General features: G+C 25.8%; 1 protein-coding gene across 8 annotated transcripts in view; it reads right to left on the bottom strand.

The window, feature by feature from the left end:
* The window catches only part of LOC129980900 (potassium voltage-gated channel subfamily H member 2-like), a 369,894-nt gene extending 352,675 nt beyond the window's left edge, over positions 1–17,219 (bottom strand). For all 8 annotated transcript variants that reach the window (XM_056091370.1, XM_056091369.1, XM_056091364.1 and 5 more), the window contains exon 1: positions 17,042–17,219. In XM_056091370.1, coding sequence (XP_055947345.1) covers positions 17,042–17,117 — 76 coding nt within the window. In that variant the 5' untranslated portion in view covers positions 17,118–17,219. The remainder of the gene's footprint in view (positions 1–17,041) is intronic.
* Positions 17,220–21,693: the final 4,474 nt, after the last annotated feature.

Below are 21,693 nucleotides of genomic sequence, written 5' to 3' on the forward strand. Positions count from 1 at the left end.
AGTTTTGCTTAAAAAAGGAACGTTAATATAACTGAACTGAATTGAACTATGCAGAATTTTAGCAATAATAAATTGGTCGGATTATCTATGCTTGCATGAAGGTAAGAAATCCAAATAAATCATAATAATCCTGCATATTAGAGTCTGAAAATTAATTTATTAATTATTACAAAATTAATATTAAAATTACTGAACACAAAAGTTACATCGTCCAAATTTTTTTTTTCTCTCTTATTCGAAATGATGAAATATCCTCTCTTTTAATATTTATGTTTTCTTGTGACACTATAGAGAATGCCTAATTGATATATAATATATTTGTAAATACTTATAACGTAAGTACTTTTTTAACTTACATTTTTATTGCCTTCTCAATATTTTATTAGTACTAACTGAAAAATCGAGCTAAAATTATTTTTGAAAAGAAAACCCAATTTTGAGTGTTTGTGACTGAAAAGTTGATTGGATTGGAATTTTTTACTTCATCTAATAATATATTAATATAAACCTGTTCACATATATTTCTTCGATACTCGGAGTAAACGTGTGAAAATTTTAAAAAAATTCCTAGGATATTGCCTAAAAACTATTCAAAATACTCAGTTTTGATACATGTGGGTCGCCGCTCCGAATTGAGATTTGAGGAGGCATTGTAATTTCTTATTTCAGATATAGAACTCTTCAGGAATCCATTTAAGTTATACATTTAGTATTTATGACACCTGCTTAATCGGACAGTTTGGAGAGGGAGGGGTCAAGAAAATGGGATCCTAAATTTAAGATTCTGTAGCTAATATTTAAATTTGGTATCCCGGGCACATAGTGAAATCAGTTTGCAGTTAGAAGAATTTTGGCATTTCTATGATTATCAAAGGGAAACCAGAGAGAGAAAGAACTCCCCGAAATTTCCTGCAATATTTTCTACTATCTATTGTAATCTCATGTATTTGTATATTGTTAATGTACAAGTACATAACAATATAATCTGCTTATATATTGTTAATTTCATCCATAGACGAGCAATTTTTATGAAAAAGCTTAATAGCGTGCGATCGTCGACGCTTTCTTTTAGCGATTCATTGCTGGAGTGCGGTTAATAAACAAGAAACAGAAAACTAAATATGCATTTTGGATATTTACTAAACTAAATATCATATATTTAAATCACTGAGTTTTAGAGTTATCATGTTTACGTACTTGTAAAAGAGCTATCATGTTTACATTCAGACTGATAGACTATCAATACTTTTACGGATTTGGTTCCAAGTTTAATACAAATCTGTAATTTAAATGTTAAATCTGTTTACCTTATTTTATCCATCAGCAATTTTCATTTTGTACTAGTCACGTTAACTTCCTTTGAATGCGTTTCGTTCAAAATTTGATAAAACCTTGAAATTTTGTATATGGACCATATACCAAATCTCACGCGTTTAGATCAAAACGTTTTTGAGTACTCATGCTCACAGACAGACATAATTCCAAAAATGTATTTCTCGGACTTGTAGAGGTCTGTAGTATGGAGATTCTTCAAAATTTCCTGTTCAAAGATTTTGACAATTATAATATTTTCTCTGTTTATACTTCGCATATGAGAAAGTAGAAAAAACTCCTCCATCAATAAATGATGTTCATGATTTCATTATTTAAAATATTAATACATAAAAATCTATAAATATTTGTTCTACTCCCATTATTAAATGTAAAGAATTTTAAATGTAATAATAAAAAATAAATATATCAAAAAATTGCATGCATCAATTCTATATTACTTTCACACTTAAACAAAATATGTATGATTTCTATTTTCAACGCAAAAAAATTAATAGATAGATAATTTCTTTAAAAAATCATGCAAAATATAATAGGCTAAGAAATAAATGCATTTATATTGCAGTCATATAAACGCTTCCAATCATCATGATATACCTAAAATGCTAAAAAAGAATTAATGTGTTTTTAGTATAGTAATATGTGCTAAAAAGATAGTAATATGCTGTAAATTGCATTGTCATCACAAAAAGGCCCACGTTATGATTTATGAATTATACTATTTAAGAATTTTTCATAGAATTATACAGAATCCGAATTGGAATACAAAATTATATAGAATATGGATTATACAGAAATATTTTAAGAAGCAATTAAAATATTTTACCCAGATTTTTATCAAAAATATTCATATTCAAAATAGACAATAATCTGAAATTATATTTTTTGTACCATTAAAACTATCAAAATCTCATTCCTGTTTATCTACAACCTTTCATAATTATAATTACAATATTCTATGCTTTTAGTCATTCATTGATTATTCACAAATTTTTTATATCAAGAAGGCTAATACATAGAATATATCAAGTGATAACACATATTTTGAGATGAGTTCTTAAAAACAAAAAAAAATGCAAAATAGAATTACGAATCTTCTCGTTAATACTTAAACAAAATACTTAAATAACTTCTACATAATTATTTACCTAATAAGCGAAATATGTGCCAAATTATTGCCATTACCAAAGTTCCTGAGCAAAATGTTCGCCTTTTTCATGAACACATGTGCATGAAAAAATTACCAGAGAATAAGAAAGATAACTTCTTTCTTTCTTAACAAAGTTGCGATTAAAGAGAAGATAAGTAAGGACTGGCTCAGGAAGGAAATTATATCGGAAGTTAATTTCTAGCAAATAAGTAAAAGCTGTGACACAGTAATATCATTATGGAAAAACAAGGAGTGGTAGAAGCTTATAGATGGTGTTGAAAATATTTTAGGTAAGGTAAGAACGTAAGGAAATTAATTATTCGATGATTCAAAGAGGAGATTACTATGCAATACTTACACTTTATGATGCTTTAACCTTTACAAAAGTCGTGGGATGTATACTTTGCTTTAAAGCGCATGACTAGAGAGCCGTGCACCTTTGTAAAATTTTCCTTACTACGCTGTGATTCACATTAGAATCAATAGTACGGACAAATTCTTCATACTGATGGCACTTCTGAATATAACTTAAACGAAAATTGAATCCCTAAAGTGAAACATCGTAGCTTGATTTGTCTATCATTATATTATTTTAAAAATTTATTTATAGTTATATAGCATTAATAACGTGCACTGAAAACTATATTTAGCATTGTCTCAGCACGCATGAAAATAAATGCAGTAAATCATGCAATGAAAAAAACATTCTTGTAAAATATACTTAGAAATTATTTTTTTTATTTATTAAAATTTGAGAACAATTTTTTAAATCTAGTGACATTTAAAAAACATTTAATTTAATTATTTATTTATTTAAATTTTTAAGTGATGTGGAAATAGTTAAAGCGAATGGCAAGAGAGGCATGCATTTTCGTAAAATTTGCAATATTCCACTGAGTTGTAATTCACATTGGAATCAATATTGTGAGCAAATTCTTCCTATTTGCGGTATTACTGAATACAATTTAAGCGATAATCGAATCTCTAGTCTGAAGCATTGTAGCATAACAATGCTTTAGGCTTAGTTCGTCTATCATTATTTTACTTTTAAAATCTATTTTTAGTTATATAACATTGAAAACATATACTAAAAACTATATTTAACATAGTTGTAATTCGTGTGAGTATAAATTCAGTAAATAACGCAATGAATAACAATTATTGTAAAATAGGCTTAGAAATATTTTTAATCTATTAAAATTAGAGAGAAACGTATTAAAACTAGAGATACTGAAGAGCATATTATTTAATTAATTATTTGTCTAATTTTTGAATAATGTAAAAATGGTTTTTGTATGATAATATGCACCGAAGTTATTCAGGAAAACTATAAAATTGTCATTAATTTTTTATTTAAAATCTAATTTAAAAATTTAAGAATCGTTTTTCCGTGAACATTTACTTCTTTAGCAAGTAGCTAGAAAATTGACAATTTTGAATTGAACAATATGCCCTGTGAAGCGGTTTGAACAATTTTCACATATATCGCAAATTATGGATAAATTTCTAGTATATAAACACCATCAAGATATAAAAAAAGAAAAGTGATATATTTTATTATTCCTTTCTTATAATCTGTTGTATTCAATTATTTTTATAACATTTATTTTATTTGTATTTGATACAATGAGATATTGTATTCCTTATACTTAGATGACTATAATTAAATGTATTGATGATCATATTAATTTCTTTTCATGAACTCTAATAAATTACTTCCTAGAACGATAAAATTATTTTTTCTACTTATTATCGCTAGAACCAAACAGCCAATTCTGAAAAATTGAATTTTTTATTTATTGCTAATCATAATCATAAATGTAGATTCAATGAAAAAACTTTTTGATTTCATGACAAACCGCATCATTAACCTATGTTTTCATATAATATCATAAACATAAGAATTTTTTATTTATAATATTATAAACATAAGATATATTCTTTTATAAAATAAGAAAAGTTATAGATTAGTAGGAGATTATCGTTTTTGCCATCATTAAAAAATATTTGGTTCTGTGCTTTTCCAATTAATTCTTAAGACAGTCATCATGATTTGTTATTATCAGCCTGCTAAAGGAATTTAAAATGTTTTATTAAAACTATTATGTCGGAAATAATGATTTAATAAGATTTCAAAAGATATTTCAAATTTCCTACAATTGCACAATTTTATATAGTTTCATTTCAAGCAAAAAAAAATTATTCATATAATTCATAATTTTTTATATTCTTTTGAACTATATTTCAATTTTTTTAAAAAAAAACTTCTCAACATTTAGAAAAAATTTTGTGAAAAAAAAACTTTTGGATTAGATGAATTCATCTTTTGACTAAGATCTTGATGCCCCATGCAGCAGATTCTTTAGTAAATATCTTGGATATCATATGCAGATCCATAAAAACAACAAAGTCAATGAAGCACTTCCAAAAATTTAAATGTTAATGATTATAAATAAAATTTATATTGAAAGAGCGACACTTTTTAAAAAGAATTGAACTGTGAAACAAAATGTGAAAATTCCTATTTCAAAATTCTATAATAATAAAGTATTTCAAAATCTAAACTCAATCACAGTCACGAGGTTATACACACACACACATTCATATATATATATATATATATATATATATATCATAGTTTTCAGTATTGTTCTTAGATTGTTTTTAAAGGTAAATCCAATTTATTTAGTTTTAGTTTACAAAACGCGCTGAAGAAATTCCATACGTTTAGACTAATCAAAATTCGTCGAAAAGCGAAATCAGGTGACCTAGAGGCAGAAGTTAAAGTGTCCTGTAGTCCTCTAGTCCATGAATTAACTGTGTAACTATGGTAACCACCGTAAGGCATGCCGTTCTGTGTAATAGGAGTCCGGAATGCATAGGGCTAGGAACTGAAGTTTTCGGACCACTTAATGAGTTCATGTGATGGTCGACTTGTTTTTCAATGTACCTGTCCGATACAGGTACACTGAAAACCTTTACACCTTTTTAGTTGCGAAATGACGCGAAAACCTGGCGCAATTGTCATTTCAATTTTAACTTTCAAGGTTTGAATTAATTGGTTAATTATCCTTTCCGTTACCTAGCAAAGTGTTTTCCACATAAGAAGATAATTAAGTCATGGGATTTATCAGTCATTTGATTTAAATTTGAATTTTATTGCTTTAATTAACTGTCTAGTCGAATTAATTTGTATTACTACATATTCCGCAAGAAAACGTTATTTTTATCGAATAAAAAATAAAGCAAAATGTAGAATCTCTATCAATAGTGTTAAATTATTAAATATCAGCTCAGCATTGTGCCTGTTAATTCACTTATATTCACTTCATTATTATTCACTTTATTCTTAATTCACTTTATTATTTAATTCACTTCATATAGTATTTTTAACAACGAAATGAAATTTTTTGATAAATAAAATTAATTACTACAAAGAATTTATATTAATGTTTTTAAGCATGAGATTAATATTAAATAAAACAAAAAATATTCATGAATTTTAAAATTATAATTGATTACTAGGATTTTAAATAAAATTACGTGGGGAATGTAAAATATTCATTTTCATTTTTAAATAACAATTAATAAAATTGTTTCAAATAAAAATACATAAAAAATGTCATGGATGCCAATAAAATAAATTAGAATTTAATTTATAAAAATATCAATTGTTTCATATTATAAAAGTAATCGATAATCTTATACATAATTTTTCATTTTGAAGTTTCAGCCATATTTTTAAAAAAATTAACAGTTTATAATTATTTCTATAAATTTTATAAATTCGCAATAAGCTCATAAACTCCAAATTCAGCATTGTGAAAAACAATAAAACAATCTTTTAATATATTTATCCAAATACAGAAATAGCATATGTAGGCTAAATATTACATATAATACTACTAAATAGTACCTATACTTAATTTCTGATACATTTTAACTGTAAAATTTGAATCTTTTTTATTTATAAAATCATTAATATATTAATTATTTTCAGTTTAAATATAAGGACAATTGCAATAAAAATAATATAAGGACAATTCCAAATTCTCAAATTTGATTGATCATTTAAAACAAATTGCTCTATAACATTTTTTAAATAATCCTTGTCGTTTTGATGAATATTCATGGACAGCATTTATGAAAATTTCTGAAATATTTAAATAATAACATTAATGAATCTGGGTCTAAAGATAAATATCGTACATAAAAATGATTTAGTTAGATGGTTTAGGATTTTAAACCATAATATAATTTTTTTAACTTAATTTTATTTTATTAGAATGTTTTTATAATTTAATTATAAATTTAGATTAGAAATGCATAAAAATATTTCTTAAGCTATTAACTACATCTTTTTAACTCATTTTTGAATCCATTCTTAATTAGAACATTAATTTAAATTTAATTTCGATATCTATTCACAAAATTACATTCTAACTTAAATAGGTTCTATTAATAGCATCATTGATTTTTTGGACAAATTCGTGTAATGTAATTAAATTTTCATTTTTATCAAAAGAAATAGATGGAAATATAATTAAATGCTTTCCTGATTCAGAATGTTTAGTATGAAATCCAGCTATCGTCAAATATAAAAAAAATTGCTGCATATATTTAATTAATTTTCCATTATTTGCAATTTGACTTCCGGTAAAATCATCATCTACGTATCGAAATTTATATCTAAAATTAAACTGAGTCTATTTTTTTTCATTTTGTCAGAAATTAAAGGAAAATTGCCAGTTGCCTTCGAATGGTGTAATTCTCAGTAAATAAAAGTATACATAGTGGTCTGAATAAGTCTTGCAGTAAATATAGAAAATAATCATCTTAGGAATTTTTCATTTTTATTTCTGTCGGCAATTATTTTCTTTATGTCACATTTCTAAATTGTATTTCCAATTTCATTAAGTTATAATGTAACAAACACCTTAAAGAACCATTTTTGAATCAAATCAATGATAACTTACTGTTTAAATTTCGTATACTATACATCAGCTTGAAAACCGGCAGAAACTTATTATTCAGATATATTTATATAATATGGAAAATCAATTCCAAAATGTTATATATTTACTACCACAAAGCTTTAAGAGAAAAAAAATATCTAATGCTGCCTTTTTCTAAAATTTATTATTGCAGTTTAATTAATAATATATGTCATAAATTACAATAGATATTCAGTCTGGGTGATAATGACCCATTTTCAATAACGAAATAGATCCAGAAAATAACTATTGCTCCCAATTGCACACTATAACTTTAATGAGTCGAATTGCATAATTCGACACTAAATAGAGTGCTCATAAATTTGAATTCTCTTTGAAATATGTTTGATAAAAATTCTTTTAAATTCTTGCTTAGCACTTAAATGAGGTCTTAAAATAATGTATGTTTTAAAGTAGTTATATTAAGACCTGTTTTCAAAATATCATGAGAACTAACTTGTGAAAAATCACACTTTTCCCCCGAAGATTATATGGATTCTAGAGATGACGACGATGATATAACTAACAACTAATAACTTTTCTTTAAATTTCCACCCGCCACATCAGCAGGAAGCCATTTGACCCAAACGCCAACACGTTATTAATAATTAAGAACACATACACAGGGAATCTTTAAAGAAACGAATGGAGTGAATTTGGAACTCTCCAAGCACCAAAGCTGAGACCTTACCAGCCGCCATCAAGTTTTCAAAGTGATGGATGGGGTTGTTTTTAATAGTAATATGTTTTCAAATTAAGTACGAATATAAAAACTCTTGGTTAATATTCTGCATATTTTAATAATAAGAAATGAGCTTCGAATGTTTAATAATGGAGATATTTCTAAAAAATTACCAGAAAACTAGAGAGAGTGATCTGCCCAAAACTTTCACGTATACTCTGTAATTATTGGTTATGCCATAGAACGTCTTACATGGCATTGGTGTACAATAGTCACGAAATATTAAATTTTGGCGTGAATTTAGCATATTTACTGAATCTATCTTGTTATTCCTGGCGAGTTGTTTGGCAATTAACCCCTGGAATACATTAATAATATTCAAAAATCGAATGTGTATTTGTGACATGTTTTCCTCAACCGATTGAAGCAAAGGTTCGACACAAAACTGCACTTGTAGTCACACAATCTCGTACCAAATTTGATATATTTAAATCATTACGTTCTTGAATTATCGTGTTTACATGTTTCTGAAAGTACATACCGATAGACAGTCAACCCGTACTTAGATTTCGCTCAAAATTTGACAGGTACTTACACTATAGATGTTAAAACTGTGTACCGAATCTTATCTATCTAGTTCTCTTCGTTTTGCAGTTATTGTTTTAACTTATAGTCGAACAGCCCGACGAACGGACTTCTTCTGAACAGATTTACTCAAAATTTGATAGAAATCGGCAAATTTGGTGTAAAGATCGTATACCAAATTTCAACTGTCTAGCTGAATGCTTTTGAGTTATCTTTGTCACATACAGACGGACATTTACCAAAAATGTGTTTTTTTTTTAACTCAGGGGGCTTTAAATCGTGGAGATTGTGGCAGTGTGCTATGAGCGAGGATAGAACCTGAGATCTTGTGCTTTGCAGCCCAGTAACATGACCACAGTACAAAAGCAATTGCTCCTGTAGTGTAGTTGTTAGCTGGCCTCTAAGCTTTCACCACAAGATTCTTCAAAATTTCGAGTTAAAATTTTTTTAGAGATTTCTATACTTTCTCTATACAACTTATACAAGAAAGTAAAAAGGCAATGTCTTTTAGCATAATGACTAATTTAGCATAAAATCGACATGCCAAAATATTTTATCAAAAATATTGTTACATTGTTTCTTCGATATGTAGTATGCATTTTAAGAGAATATGTCTATCATTTTAATAAAAATAAGAGAAAATATATTATTTGTAGGTTTAGTATGTTACTTTATTGAGTCATTATTTAAGTTATTTAAAACAATTTAAGTTTTGCTTCAAATACCGATTGTCTCTAATTGTTTCTTTCATCAAAAAAAAAAATCATGCATTGCATGTTTAATAAGAATAACTACTACTTCATTTAATTTCTATGATATAGTTTTGTAATAATATAAGCTATGCTACAAATGCTGGCATTCTCATTTTTTTCCAGTAAGAGAAGATATTCACCATTAAAGTTTTTTTTTTTTAGAAATATATTTCCCATGAAAAATTTTCCACACTTCAGTAAAAAAAGAAGCTTTAAAAAGATAAAAATATATTTCGTATCGGTATACGCTCAATTTATGTGTTAAACTATCGCTTCTCGAACTCCGAGTTTCTGTAATCTGTGCTGAAATCTGACAGTTTTCAGTTCATTCATCATTCTCTAAAACTGTAAACGAAATCCCGAGGGATGACTCGCTCCCTTTTTCAACATTAATGAACAATCATGAAGCTTGTAAGTATCCTATAGAACCAAGAGCGATAAAACCAACAAAATTACAAATGTAGTTGCTGCGGGATTTTTTTTAGCGAGAAATGGAATGGAATGCAATAATTTTTATCCAATAGAACTATTGCCTCGACTTACTTCTAGGAACCGTACTTTCGTGATGTGTTGGTGGTCAATGTTTCTTCTGAAAAGGTAGCATCGAATATTCCGGGAATCTTTTCGTGTTAAGATCTATCAACTATCATCAGTATTACGCTTCAGCCTCGCAAACATCAGCTTTATTTATCATTTATTATCAAACATCAGAAAATTTATCATTAAGATCTAAAAATAATTCCGGTGTCTCAAAGTATGACTTTTCTTGGTATTAGACCATGACGTGTCTATGGTGTTTTTGTTGTTGTTGTTTAAGTATATCAAATTTTTTGCACAGTAGTGTTTATGAAAACCAAAGGTTTTGTGGTTTATGCAGATTGACTTACCAATCGAATTCACGATATTTTTTCAGTACACTAGAAATCTCAATTTCTAATAATTTTATTTTTAAAATATATTGTTGAAGTTTATTTGTATACTAATCAAGGTATTTACACATTTCTTTTTTTATAGATAATTCATATATCCAGCATTAAAATTTTATTTGGAATTTTGTACACTTTATTATTTTCACAATATTAATGCAATTATGTTTTAACGGACTAATAGTTGATAGTTGTAAATTTTTAAGGAATTAATTTATTTGAATTAGCTTTGGCATTTAAGATAAAAGATAGATATCAAAAATATTACCATGAAAATTTCCAGAGAATATTTTCCGAGTTGGCTGTTTGCAATCAAAGGTTACTTTCAAGGTGAATTTTAATTATTTTACGTATAACAGCAGCAGCTCAAAGCAAAAATAAATAAATCTAATTACACAATCTGTTCGTGTGTATAATTTTAATGCTATAATTATTTAATTCAAACCTCAAAAATGTATCGAATTTTTCGTTAATTTTGATTAAATGTATATTTATTAAGTCAGAAATATAAATTTTTTAAGAAATGTGTATTTAAAAAGATATTAAAAACGTTTTTTATCTTCCATTATTTAGATTCTTAATAAAGTTTTTTTTATGAATACTAATTATACAAAAAACTAATATCAGTAATTGAAAGCATTGTTTTTTAATTTTTTTATTGTTTTAAATTTTAATAGAACTTCGTTACGACTTTTTTCATATAAACATATGTTGAAACTCCTTTTGGAAAATGGCAATGGCACTTCTTTTTTTATTTTTTAAGAAATTAGTATTTAAAACTATTCTTTGCCTTTGATTGGCTCTAATTAATTTCGAAAGATTGCAATAAGCAACATTTTTTTCCTTTATTAATGCATCTAATATATATCTAATAAACAAAATTAGAAATATATAACATTTTTTATTCCTTTCTTTTCTCTCACTATCGGAATTGGTCCATTAAATTCATTTAATGAATATTACAATTTCATGACTCATCTGAAACATTTTTTTGTTTTTCAAAAATATTTTCTTTAATTATTTGTAAATATTTTTATATTATTGGAAGTAGTAAAACAATTTTTGCAACTTATTAAATTGTTCAAACTACTTAATAAAGTATTCAGATTATAGATAATTAATAAGGTTTCGCTATTTTTAAGAAGTATTTTTTTTTCTAATATCAAGAAAATAAAAGAAATTTTTTTAAAAAAGTATATTCGTTTGTGTTATTTTTAAAAATTAATTAAAAAGTAATTGTTTTAATTTTTCCAAATTTTAATGAGTGCTCTTTGAATACACTTCACTTACAAAACTCTCACCGAGCGGTAGTAAACTTAAAGTGACAATTATTAATGTTTCGTGCAAATTAATAAATGGAATATTTAATTACAATTTTCCAACAAGATACAGAGAAGTTTCAAATTCCCGCAGAAATAATGTTATGTAATAATTTTGTACGTAGAATTAAGTTTTGAACAAAATATACAAGGAAAAAAATAAGAAGAGTTACAGTTGATTTTATATTTTACACAAAGAAACATTAACACAGACGTTTTTTTGTGTAGCTTTTACATAATAAAATTTTACACTCAGGAAAAATTATTAAAGATCCATATTTCTCAATACATTTTTTATTGTTTCAAAAACTCTTTAAAACTTATTTATATTTTTCTAACATTTTTTTTTTCAAATTTGGGGATTAAAACACTTTTTATTTATGATATAAAAAGCAATATATGAAATGAATATCAACAATAAATATTCATTGAAAAATTCACAATAATATTTTATATTTACTGATTTTCCTTTATAATATTAATTTTTAAATATTAAATAATTTTTATTTCAATATTTGGAAGATTTTTAAATATTTCAAAATTTCAAAAATAATGATTCAGTTTTCTTCATGAAGTAATCTTAAAGCGTGCTAAATTAATTAAATAAAATCTATATTATATAGTTAATATAACAAAACCATTAATGTAAAAAAATAAAAGAATAAAAAAAGCATGTCAGTATATTTTCACAAAAAAATATTGCTAAACTGTAAAAAGATTTTTTTTTCAATTTAAAACAAAATATATAATTAAATTAATATTATCAAAGACGCACTATAAATAACTGCAATAAAAGGGAAATTATTTAATTTTCTCTTTTAATAGGATATATCGATTTTCTCAAAATTATTTTATAACATATAAATAACAATATATAATCGAGGTTTTGATTGTATTCCTCTATCAGAAATACTTAATGATTATTGAACAATCCATTAATACAGTTTTTAAAAAAAGCAAATATGTTTACTTCAAATCGAAAAAAAAAATTAAATTTCACTATCAATATCGATAAAAATATATTAAAAACTAATGAAAAAAAGGTATTCAGGTATTCAAATAAAAGTTACTATTTCTGAAAATTATTTATTAAAAAGAAATATGTTTTATCGTCGCATAAAATAGTTTCCGCATTTCTTTTCAAATACTGTTTGTGTATAGTACTTTAATGAATAATAATCTAATCTACTTTGATACCCTTTTGAAATCTATGTAGATTTTGCTGTATGGTAAAATTAAGAATTTATTTCATAATTTCGTTTAATAAAAATTCACTTTAATTTTATCTACATTTTCAGACTTTTTTAAACTATAGATTGATTTTCAATTTAAATAAAATCCTTATTGCTCTTGTTAGACTTTTATTACATTAGAATAAAATAAAATGCATTTAATTAAGTCAGGATAAAATAAAATGTGCTTTATAATTTCATACCAAATTCATACCATTCATACCTATTTTAATATATTATGATGATAATGATAATTAATTAGCGGCTATATAGAAGGATTTCAAATAGTAATTAAAATCATCTTAATTTTTTTCATTGTTTTGGTCGTTCTGTTGACAAATTTAAAAAGAAACTTCATTTCGTTTTCAATAATTCAGTTCTTAGTTTCCTGATATCTGAAAACAAAGCTATTAATATATGATGTGTGATAATTACATTGATTTGGTAAATCAAGAATGCAATTTTTTAAGTTTACCAATTTTACATTTTTGCTCGAATAACATAAAATTAATCAAATGTATTGATAATAACTTTAAGGACAAATGAAATCAATCTTCATGTACATGGAGGAAAGATCTGTCAAAATAGAAATGGAATCAATGTTTGAGTTTTTAAATTTTAAAGGTCATTTCACGGGATTTCTTTACATTTCAATATCAGTTTTAAATTCGCATTAAATATACTCAAGGCAATGCAAAATATTGCATCTTGAAGTATTTCTTCTTTTATATTTAGAAATGATTCTTTGAAAAAGCTTTATACCAAAGGCATTTGAATAAAGAAATCAAAATAAAAGTTGAATTTATCAAATTATTCTTTATAATATTTTAAGAATAATAAACGAGTGCTTTTATTTAAAATAAAAATCTCGTAATCAACATGGGATGAAATTTTATCTCCTGATTTTTCAAACAAAATGTCACAATAATGAATCTATTTTCCAAATACAAATCATAATCCAAACATTTTAATCTGAACAAAATTGTATACACTTATGATTATTTTAATGATATATGGTGAATGTTAATGCCTTTTTATTTATATTTAAATGTTTTTGCTGGCTAATGAGCATAAATAAAATTCTAAACAAAAAAAAATTGCATTATCGTTGGAATTCTTGAAAAATTAAATTTCAGTTACTACCAGAAAACTTAAATTGTAAAAGGATTTTTGAAATATTTCAAATAAAAATCTCCAGAATGTTTAAATTATTTAATAATAAAATTTTTACATTATAAAATTCTAATCACATGAAAAAATATTTAATGACTTGAGCCATTTCTGGAGTTATATTTTAACAGCAAATTCAGTTAAATTAAAAAATTATTAACTCGACTAAAACAAGAATGGGTTTTTGAAACTGCTGAATAAAACTTTCAAAAATTGTAATTAACCATATTAATAAAAAAATTTAAAAGCTGATACCTTTATTTTTTAAAATATACATTATCAAATCTATATTATTAATTTCTGATAAAATAATTTCGAATTTTTTTATGAACTATTTTTAAAATCATCTTGAATGTAATTTATTTCACTTTTTGAAATGATTTTCTTTATTGTTAAAAAAAATCAATGCATAAACACTATGTTCCATAAAATCCCTTCATATTTATTCATATAAATTAATTTGAATATATTAAGACTTTTAAAGCATGGCTATCTCTAAGAAATATATCTTTACTTAGTGAAATCTGTGATATAATTTATAAAAATTTTCGATTAATTCAAAACTGTGTAAATTATTGAAAAAGTACAATGCATATCAATGATGAGTTAATGGCATTTCTTTTGCTTTAAAACTATAGAAAAATACAAAATTTATAATTTTAAGCTTTTTCAGAACTATCATAATCATATGTATGTCCCAAAATATTTCAAGAATAAGTAAACATGTTCTTATAATGATATATTTAATTAATGAATACAACGCTTATTTCAAAATAGAATTAAATGTTTCTATTCTGCTTTTAAATGATATTTTAGAAAGAAAATTTCGTATAAAATCATTGTGTGTATTTTTTAAGCGCTGTTTAAAGGGATTTATAAATGTCTGCATGAATTTTTTAAACGTTTCATTAAAGTTTAGCGTGCTGTTTTAAAGGCATAGGCATTTCTACAAAATTTATTTCTTTCTCTCAGTTTTGATAAATACCTCCTAAAAATTTCATTATCATGAATTGAATTGAAAAAAAAAACAAATAATCAGAATTGTAAAAATATGAATAAATTATCCTGAATATGGCCATTATTTAACATGTCAATGGCGAAATATTTAATGGACACAACTTTAATATACCTCTTTTTATTATTTTTAGTTGCATGAATTATGGAGTTTCACAAGCTGATTTCAAATACAGGGAGAAAAAAACTACTGCTTAGTTTCTACTATTTAATCAAATATGTCTTAATATGCGCATTGCGGAAAATCTTCCACATAGGGTAGGGAAGAATAATTTAGGTTATTTAACAGGATTGAAAGCTCTTTAAACTACCTTTAAATAATATTAACTATATAATTGCCATCACTTTAATAAATTTTCATAGTGTAAATAATATATAAACGGTATTAAATTGTAACTTATTGTACTGTAATAAACTTAGTTGTATTTAGTATTATTGATCATTCTTAAATTATTAATTATCCATAACCAAAAAATTATTTTCCGTTTCCCATGTTCTAAAAAAATCAAAATGTGATATAATGCGAATACAAATATATGATTAAATGTAAGTATAGGTAAAGTATTAAACAAGTGCCATCGATTTATTTTATTGTGATTTTGGATTGTTCCTATTTTAATGCTTACTTCTAATACAGCTTTTAAAAAACTCGAAACGTATGTGTATATACAATGTACACAGAAATTAAAACAAAATTAAAATCATATTTACAAAAAAATAAATAACTTTCATCCTAGCTAGAATTTTGAATTATCAATAAAAGTGGCATTTAGGGTTACCTTACTAAACTTGCATTTGCCTAACCTTTTTTCAGACTTTATCACCCATATATGTAACTCCAGAACAAAAATAGGAATATAATTTCAACGTAACCATCTAATGCATTTTGTAACCATAGAATTAATCCAAAATCTTATCAGAACCCCCCCCCCTGTTAGTGATTTGAATAGAATGTTGTAAAATATGTTAATTATTCGCAAATCAATGGCGCGAAAACTTAATATTGATTGACTCGTTCTGATTCGCATGGAGAATTCTTGTAAACAACATGTATATGATTTTAACGAATATGTTTAGTAACAGACGAGTTATTCTAAAATGTTATCGATAGCAATCTGTAAGTAATTCGAATATAATGTTGTAAAATATGTTGTTTATTTGCAAATGAATAATGCCAAAACTTGATACCCAAATGACGCAGCGAAATTTACATGGTTGGCATTGTTTTCAACCAATGCGTGCCAATATCTAACGTAAAAACACTAAAATTGCTTGTCAACAAAACCCCCCAAAAATACCCTCGATAACACATTCTCCTGCATTATGTAAATACACTGAAAAGCATGCAAATCGCAATGGATCATCTTTCGATTTTTAGAGGAGTATTTTTGTGTGGTGCACTCAAACTATGCGCTTGCCACCGCTTTTCTCCACCCGATGCGCGCCGCTGCATCCGGCACTGATGCTCCCAACCGCCATTGCTCTTGCTGTTCTTTTCGGAGTCCGCCTCTCGTAATCCCTCCTCCCGATCCCTCCTCATCATCTCCATCCATCCCCCCTCCGCCTCACATCACCACCACTAATCCTCACCAGAAAACGTGGTCACAACCACCGACGAAATTGTCGCGGAACAACCCATCACTGGTGCTGGTGTCCTGACTGTCGGGAGTCACCAGTGGGGATCCTTCGAAACGAAGAAGGGAAAAAAACGAATGGAAAAAAAGGGGAATGCAACACGACATCTACAGGGGTGAGATTTTAACGCAGGAAGGGTGGAAAACGACACCACGCGCCATGTTGAGAGATCGATATGGGAAACTGGCACCACCGCCGAATATCCATGGCGTTATGTGGAGAGAGGAAAATAGTGAGATATGGTACTTACTGAGGCCTTCGAACTTTCGAATGATGCTGTCGACGAAGGTTGTCTGTGGGGCGACATGGCCCCTCCGAACTGGCATAGTGCCGCCGCCTACGATCAGAAGGGGTCCAGCATAGTCCTAGGGCGGCGCGGGAACCTTAGTCCCGGGCGCTGTCTCGAGCGGACAGCCATCGGTATCTGCGGATGGCCACGGACTGACGGTCCGCCCCTGCCTATGCATTGCCACTGATACTAGTGACAGCGCCATCTTATGGGGGCGCCCGGGGATTAGATTGGCCCCCTTCGCCTGAAAGATCCCGCGAAAGATGGGTCAAAGTGCAATGAGCTTGCTTTCAAATAAAAGCGAGGCAGGCGCCGTTAATATGAAGTGTCGTTGTATCAAAGTATCGTTCTTTCGATTATTGATTAGAATAGTTTTAAAGATTATCTAACAGCTGTTTGGGGGAATTTCGAACGCAAGTTGTTTGCTTGTTTGTTCCTTTTATTTTAAAAAATTTTGAGCTTGGTTTAATGTTATAATTGGTGGTAAGTAGTAAGCTTCATTAATATGAAGAGTTATGGATTAATACAGTTTCCGCTTTACTGATGAATCGTTATTATGAATATTGATTTTAATATTAATATTTAAAAAATCGATACTTTCTTTCAAAATTTTAAATATATTCTTTTTTTTAAGAATTTTCGGTTTCATGTTGTTGCTTAAAACATTTTTCATTTCGTTTTATAATAGTAATTTTTTTTTTCAAAATAAGCAGCATGTAAATAGCTAGTGCAACCAATATGTATGGATGTGTTTAAACAAAGGATCTTTATTTTGAAGTATTGTTAATTTTAATAAGTCGAAAACTGTTTTTAAAATTTCATTTTTATGCTTCATTTAATTTTTAAAGTTCAGTTCGATAAAGTTTCAGTTCAGTTAAAGTTTTTTGTTTTTGTTTGTTTGTTTCTTTGTTTGTTTGTGTGTGTGTTGCAAATATTTTCATTGATAAATTAAGTTAAAATAGAAGAAGCTAATAACAAGATTGTTGAAAAAACAACTTATTGCTGTGAGTATTGGTTTAGATTTTTTTTATGTTATTTGACATCTAGCATTTTAAACTTTTCATTACAGTTTTACTTTTTTAATTTTGTCTGACATTAAGCGCCTTGATTCATTGCTTTATCGATTAAAAACTGTTTGAAAACGTGAATCAAAAAAGTTAATGTCTTTAATATGCAACGAACTCTATTCCAGTTCCGCTGTAATTACACTTCATTTTATGAATATTTATTTGAAAATTTTCTTAAAGTAAAATAATTTAATTAACTTTTTAATTCCTAAACTACAATTTTTTATCATATTTAAGAAATTTTAAACGAAAGCTTTAAGTCAATTTCTGAAAGCCTCCGGGGGATTTTTACATTATAATAATTTTATAATAATAGATAATGTTTTGAATGACGATAAATAAATTTAAGTCCACTGTAAAAAAAAAAAAAAAAAATTGGGTTTTTTTTTAAGATTTTTGATTACGTCTAAGATGAATTTTTCAAAAAAAGTTACAAATTGCCTATATTTTTTTTAAATTTTTGCATGAAACTGATTGAAAAAATATCTATGTTTTGAATTTTTTCGCCAAAAAGAAATATAAACCAAAGACTTAGTTTAGTAGCTTATCAAATATTTTCTTCAAAATGAAATGCAAATAACTTCAGAAATATAATAACCTAGTTCCTGAACTAAGAAATAAACTCTACTTATATTCAATCTTTAAAGTCCAAGGTTACATTGATTATAAATATAAAATTTTCAACTTTCTTGTCATTATAAAGACATATTTTGACATTTTATGACAACATTTTGACATAAAAACAACTGTAAAACTTTTTATATGAACAATTTTCTTATTCTACAATTCAAAAATTTCAGAATATATTGTGAAATTATTATTGTCAAATTTGAATCAATAATATTATTACCTTTTCATTTATGATATTTTTCGTAAGAAAATTTTATCGAAATTTAAAATTTCAGAAAAATATTTAAAAGCATAAAATAGCATTAAAACATAAATTGTCCTGCAAGTATAAAAATGAATGTAACTTCCCAAAATTGAACGTAGAAAACGGAATTTAAACTGTTTTATAATGAAAAATATTCAGAAATAAAGAATGTTAAGTAAAAAAATTGGCTTTGTTATGTAATCACTTACCTTAACCTGTTAAGCAGGAATGACGAACTATTTCAATGAGAAATGAATTGAATATAAATTAATTACGGGTTAACAAGTTAATATTTAGACAAACATCAGAATAAATGATTGCATATCTTTTATGTGTTTATATATATATGACCTTTTAATAATAATAATGTTTATAAACACTGGTATTTTTTCCAGAGTTACTTATATTTCAATTTTTTTATTTCTTATTTTTTATAAAATATAAAATTTATTAAAAATTTTTATTAAAAATTATTTAAATTAAAATTTATTCTCAAATATTTATTTTTAAAAGAAAAGTTAGCAGTAAATTGTAAATCTATAAAATTCTCATAGTTTTGGACATTTATATATCTAAGACATTCTAAGGAATTCATAAGCATTTTGTGTATTCTATATAATTACTTCACAGTTTTATCATAGAAATTTTAATTAAATCAAAAGTTTAGTGAAAGAAGAAAAGTGATCAAAAACTGTTTCAGAATTTCTTATTTCAAAGACAATTGCAATTTTTAAATGAAATCAGATAGCTGAAATAGAAATATTTTGAAATAAATATCGCAATTTTTATTTTTATTTATTTATGTATTGATTTTTTTTTTTTTTTTTGAAATGGCATTTATTAAAAAGTCAAAGTTGAATATTCACTTCACCCATTGCAGATATGCCATAATTTGGCCTTCATTTTACGATGTATTTATTTTACTGAATGACAGAAATATCAAACAAACAAATTATCTTTAAATATAACACTATGAAAATGTTTTGCAGGAAACTAATTTCATAACATAAACCTTTAAAAAATTCTGCTCAAAATAAAAATACTCGAAAATTAGAATTCGCATATAAAGATTTTTAAGTCCATGTTCCATAGTGTTGAAGAGGAATTAGATAATTAACCTTGGTAATTTTTAGCATAGTCTTAAAAAATAATTGATGTTACGTTTTAAATTAATGCTTCTAATTTTAAAGTGTTGTTATTTAGCAAAAATTTACATACCTTTTCTTTTTTGTTAATGTTTTTGATTCCTAAATAACTACAAAACATAATATTCTTTAAAGATAAAATTATTATTATAAGATTTTATCATTTATAAAATGTTTCCATGATTATTTATTCTAAAAATTCTGAATTTAATTTATCGTTATCAATTGAAAGTGTCCTAACGATGTTTTTTAAATTTACACATGCATCTGATTTTGTAAAAATTATTGATTTCACTTATTTCTGAAATTTTTAAGTTTGGAGCTTTCTTTTTTTTTCTTAAAATCCACAGTGTTTGAATATTAAAGAGAATTCTCCCTTCATCTCCCATAATACATTTTTAAAATACGATGTCAGTAAAAATAAAGTCAACTTATGAAAATCTCATTTTTCTTTTTATTCATTGCGTCTTAATTCAAAGAAAACAAAAGAACATTGGATGCACGTTGAAAAAAATTTAATAAACTATTTCAGCATTTCCTTTGCTTGAAATAAACTGTTATTTTTCATTATTTCTTTACAGTACTAATTAGACAGAAATTTATATAAATATTCTGACAATGACAATATTAATAACAATACAATATTTTAATATTTTTACATCCTAATTGTCAATTTATAAATTAATATAATTAAATTTTTATTCCATGCTTGTGGTGCCACCAGGTAGCCAAATGTATAAAGAATTGACTTCCTGATTCCATACTATATTTAACAATGGACTATAAATTAAAAACAAGAAAATGAAAGTAATTGGAATACAAAATTCTTCATCTAAGCTGTTACATAATTTTATATCTATTTTTAAAACTGTGTTTGTAAAAAAACTATTTCTATTAAGTTTATTTTACATTTGACTTATTAATTTTAATATTTAAAATAAATAAGAAAACTATCGTGATTAAATCTGTCTATCAATTTTTTATATAATGGAATTCAATGACACTTCGTTTATTATAAACAAAAATTAAGAGATTCTAAATATGTGGCATTAAACAACAAAAAGTTGAACAAAAATATGAGAAAAATTAGAGATAATTTATAAAGGCGTTGAAAATAAGGTTGCCTTTTGTTAATGTGAAAATAAATTATTTTTCTTAAATATTGGTAAATATGTCATTTAAAGCGCAAAATATTATTCAGAATAATCAAAAACTAGCAAAATTCAGCAGAAATCATTAGCAGGCACGATGACAAATCATATGAAAATTCGAAGCCCACAAGATAAATAGCAGAAAAAAGCAGATTTATTGAGTCGATCATGTAATCTATTTAAATAGATCAGTTTCTACCAAAATATTTGAACCAGCAGTTTTTTTTTTTGTTGTTTTTTTTTTTTTTTTTTTTTTTTTTATCAAAAAGTGGTCAAGATCTCAGAAACAATGCGAAAGTTCTGTATTGATACATTTAATTTGAATTAACTGAATGTTTTCGAATGTTTAAAACATATTTCAGTTTAAAGTTATATT

Source organism: Argiope bruennichi, chromosome 8 (assembly GCF_947563725.1).
Source record: "Argiope bruennichi chromosome 8, qqArgBrue1.1, whole genome shotgun sequence".
NCBI lineage: Eukaryota > Metazoa > Arthropoda > Arachnida > Araneae > Araneidae > Argiope > Argiope bruennichi.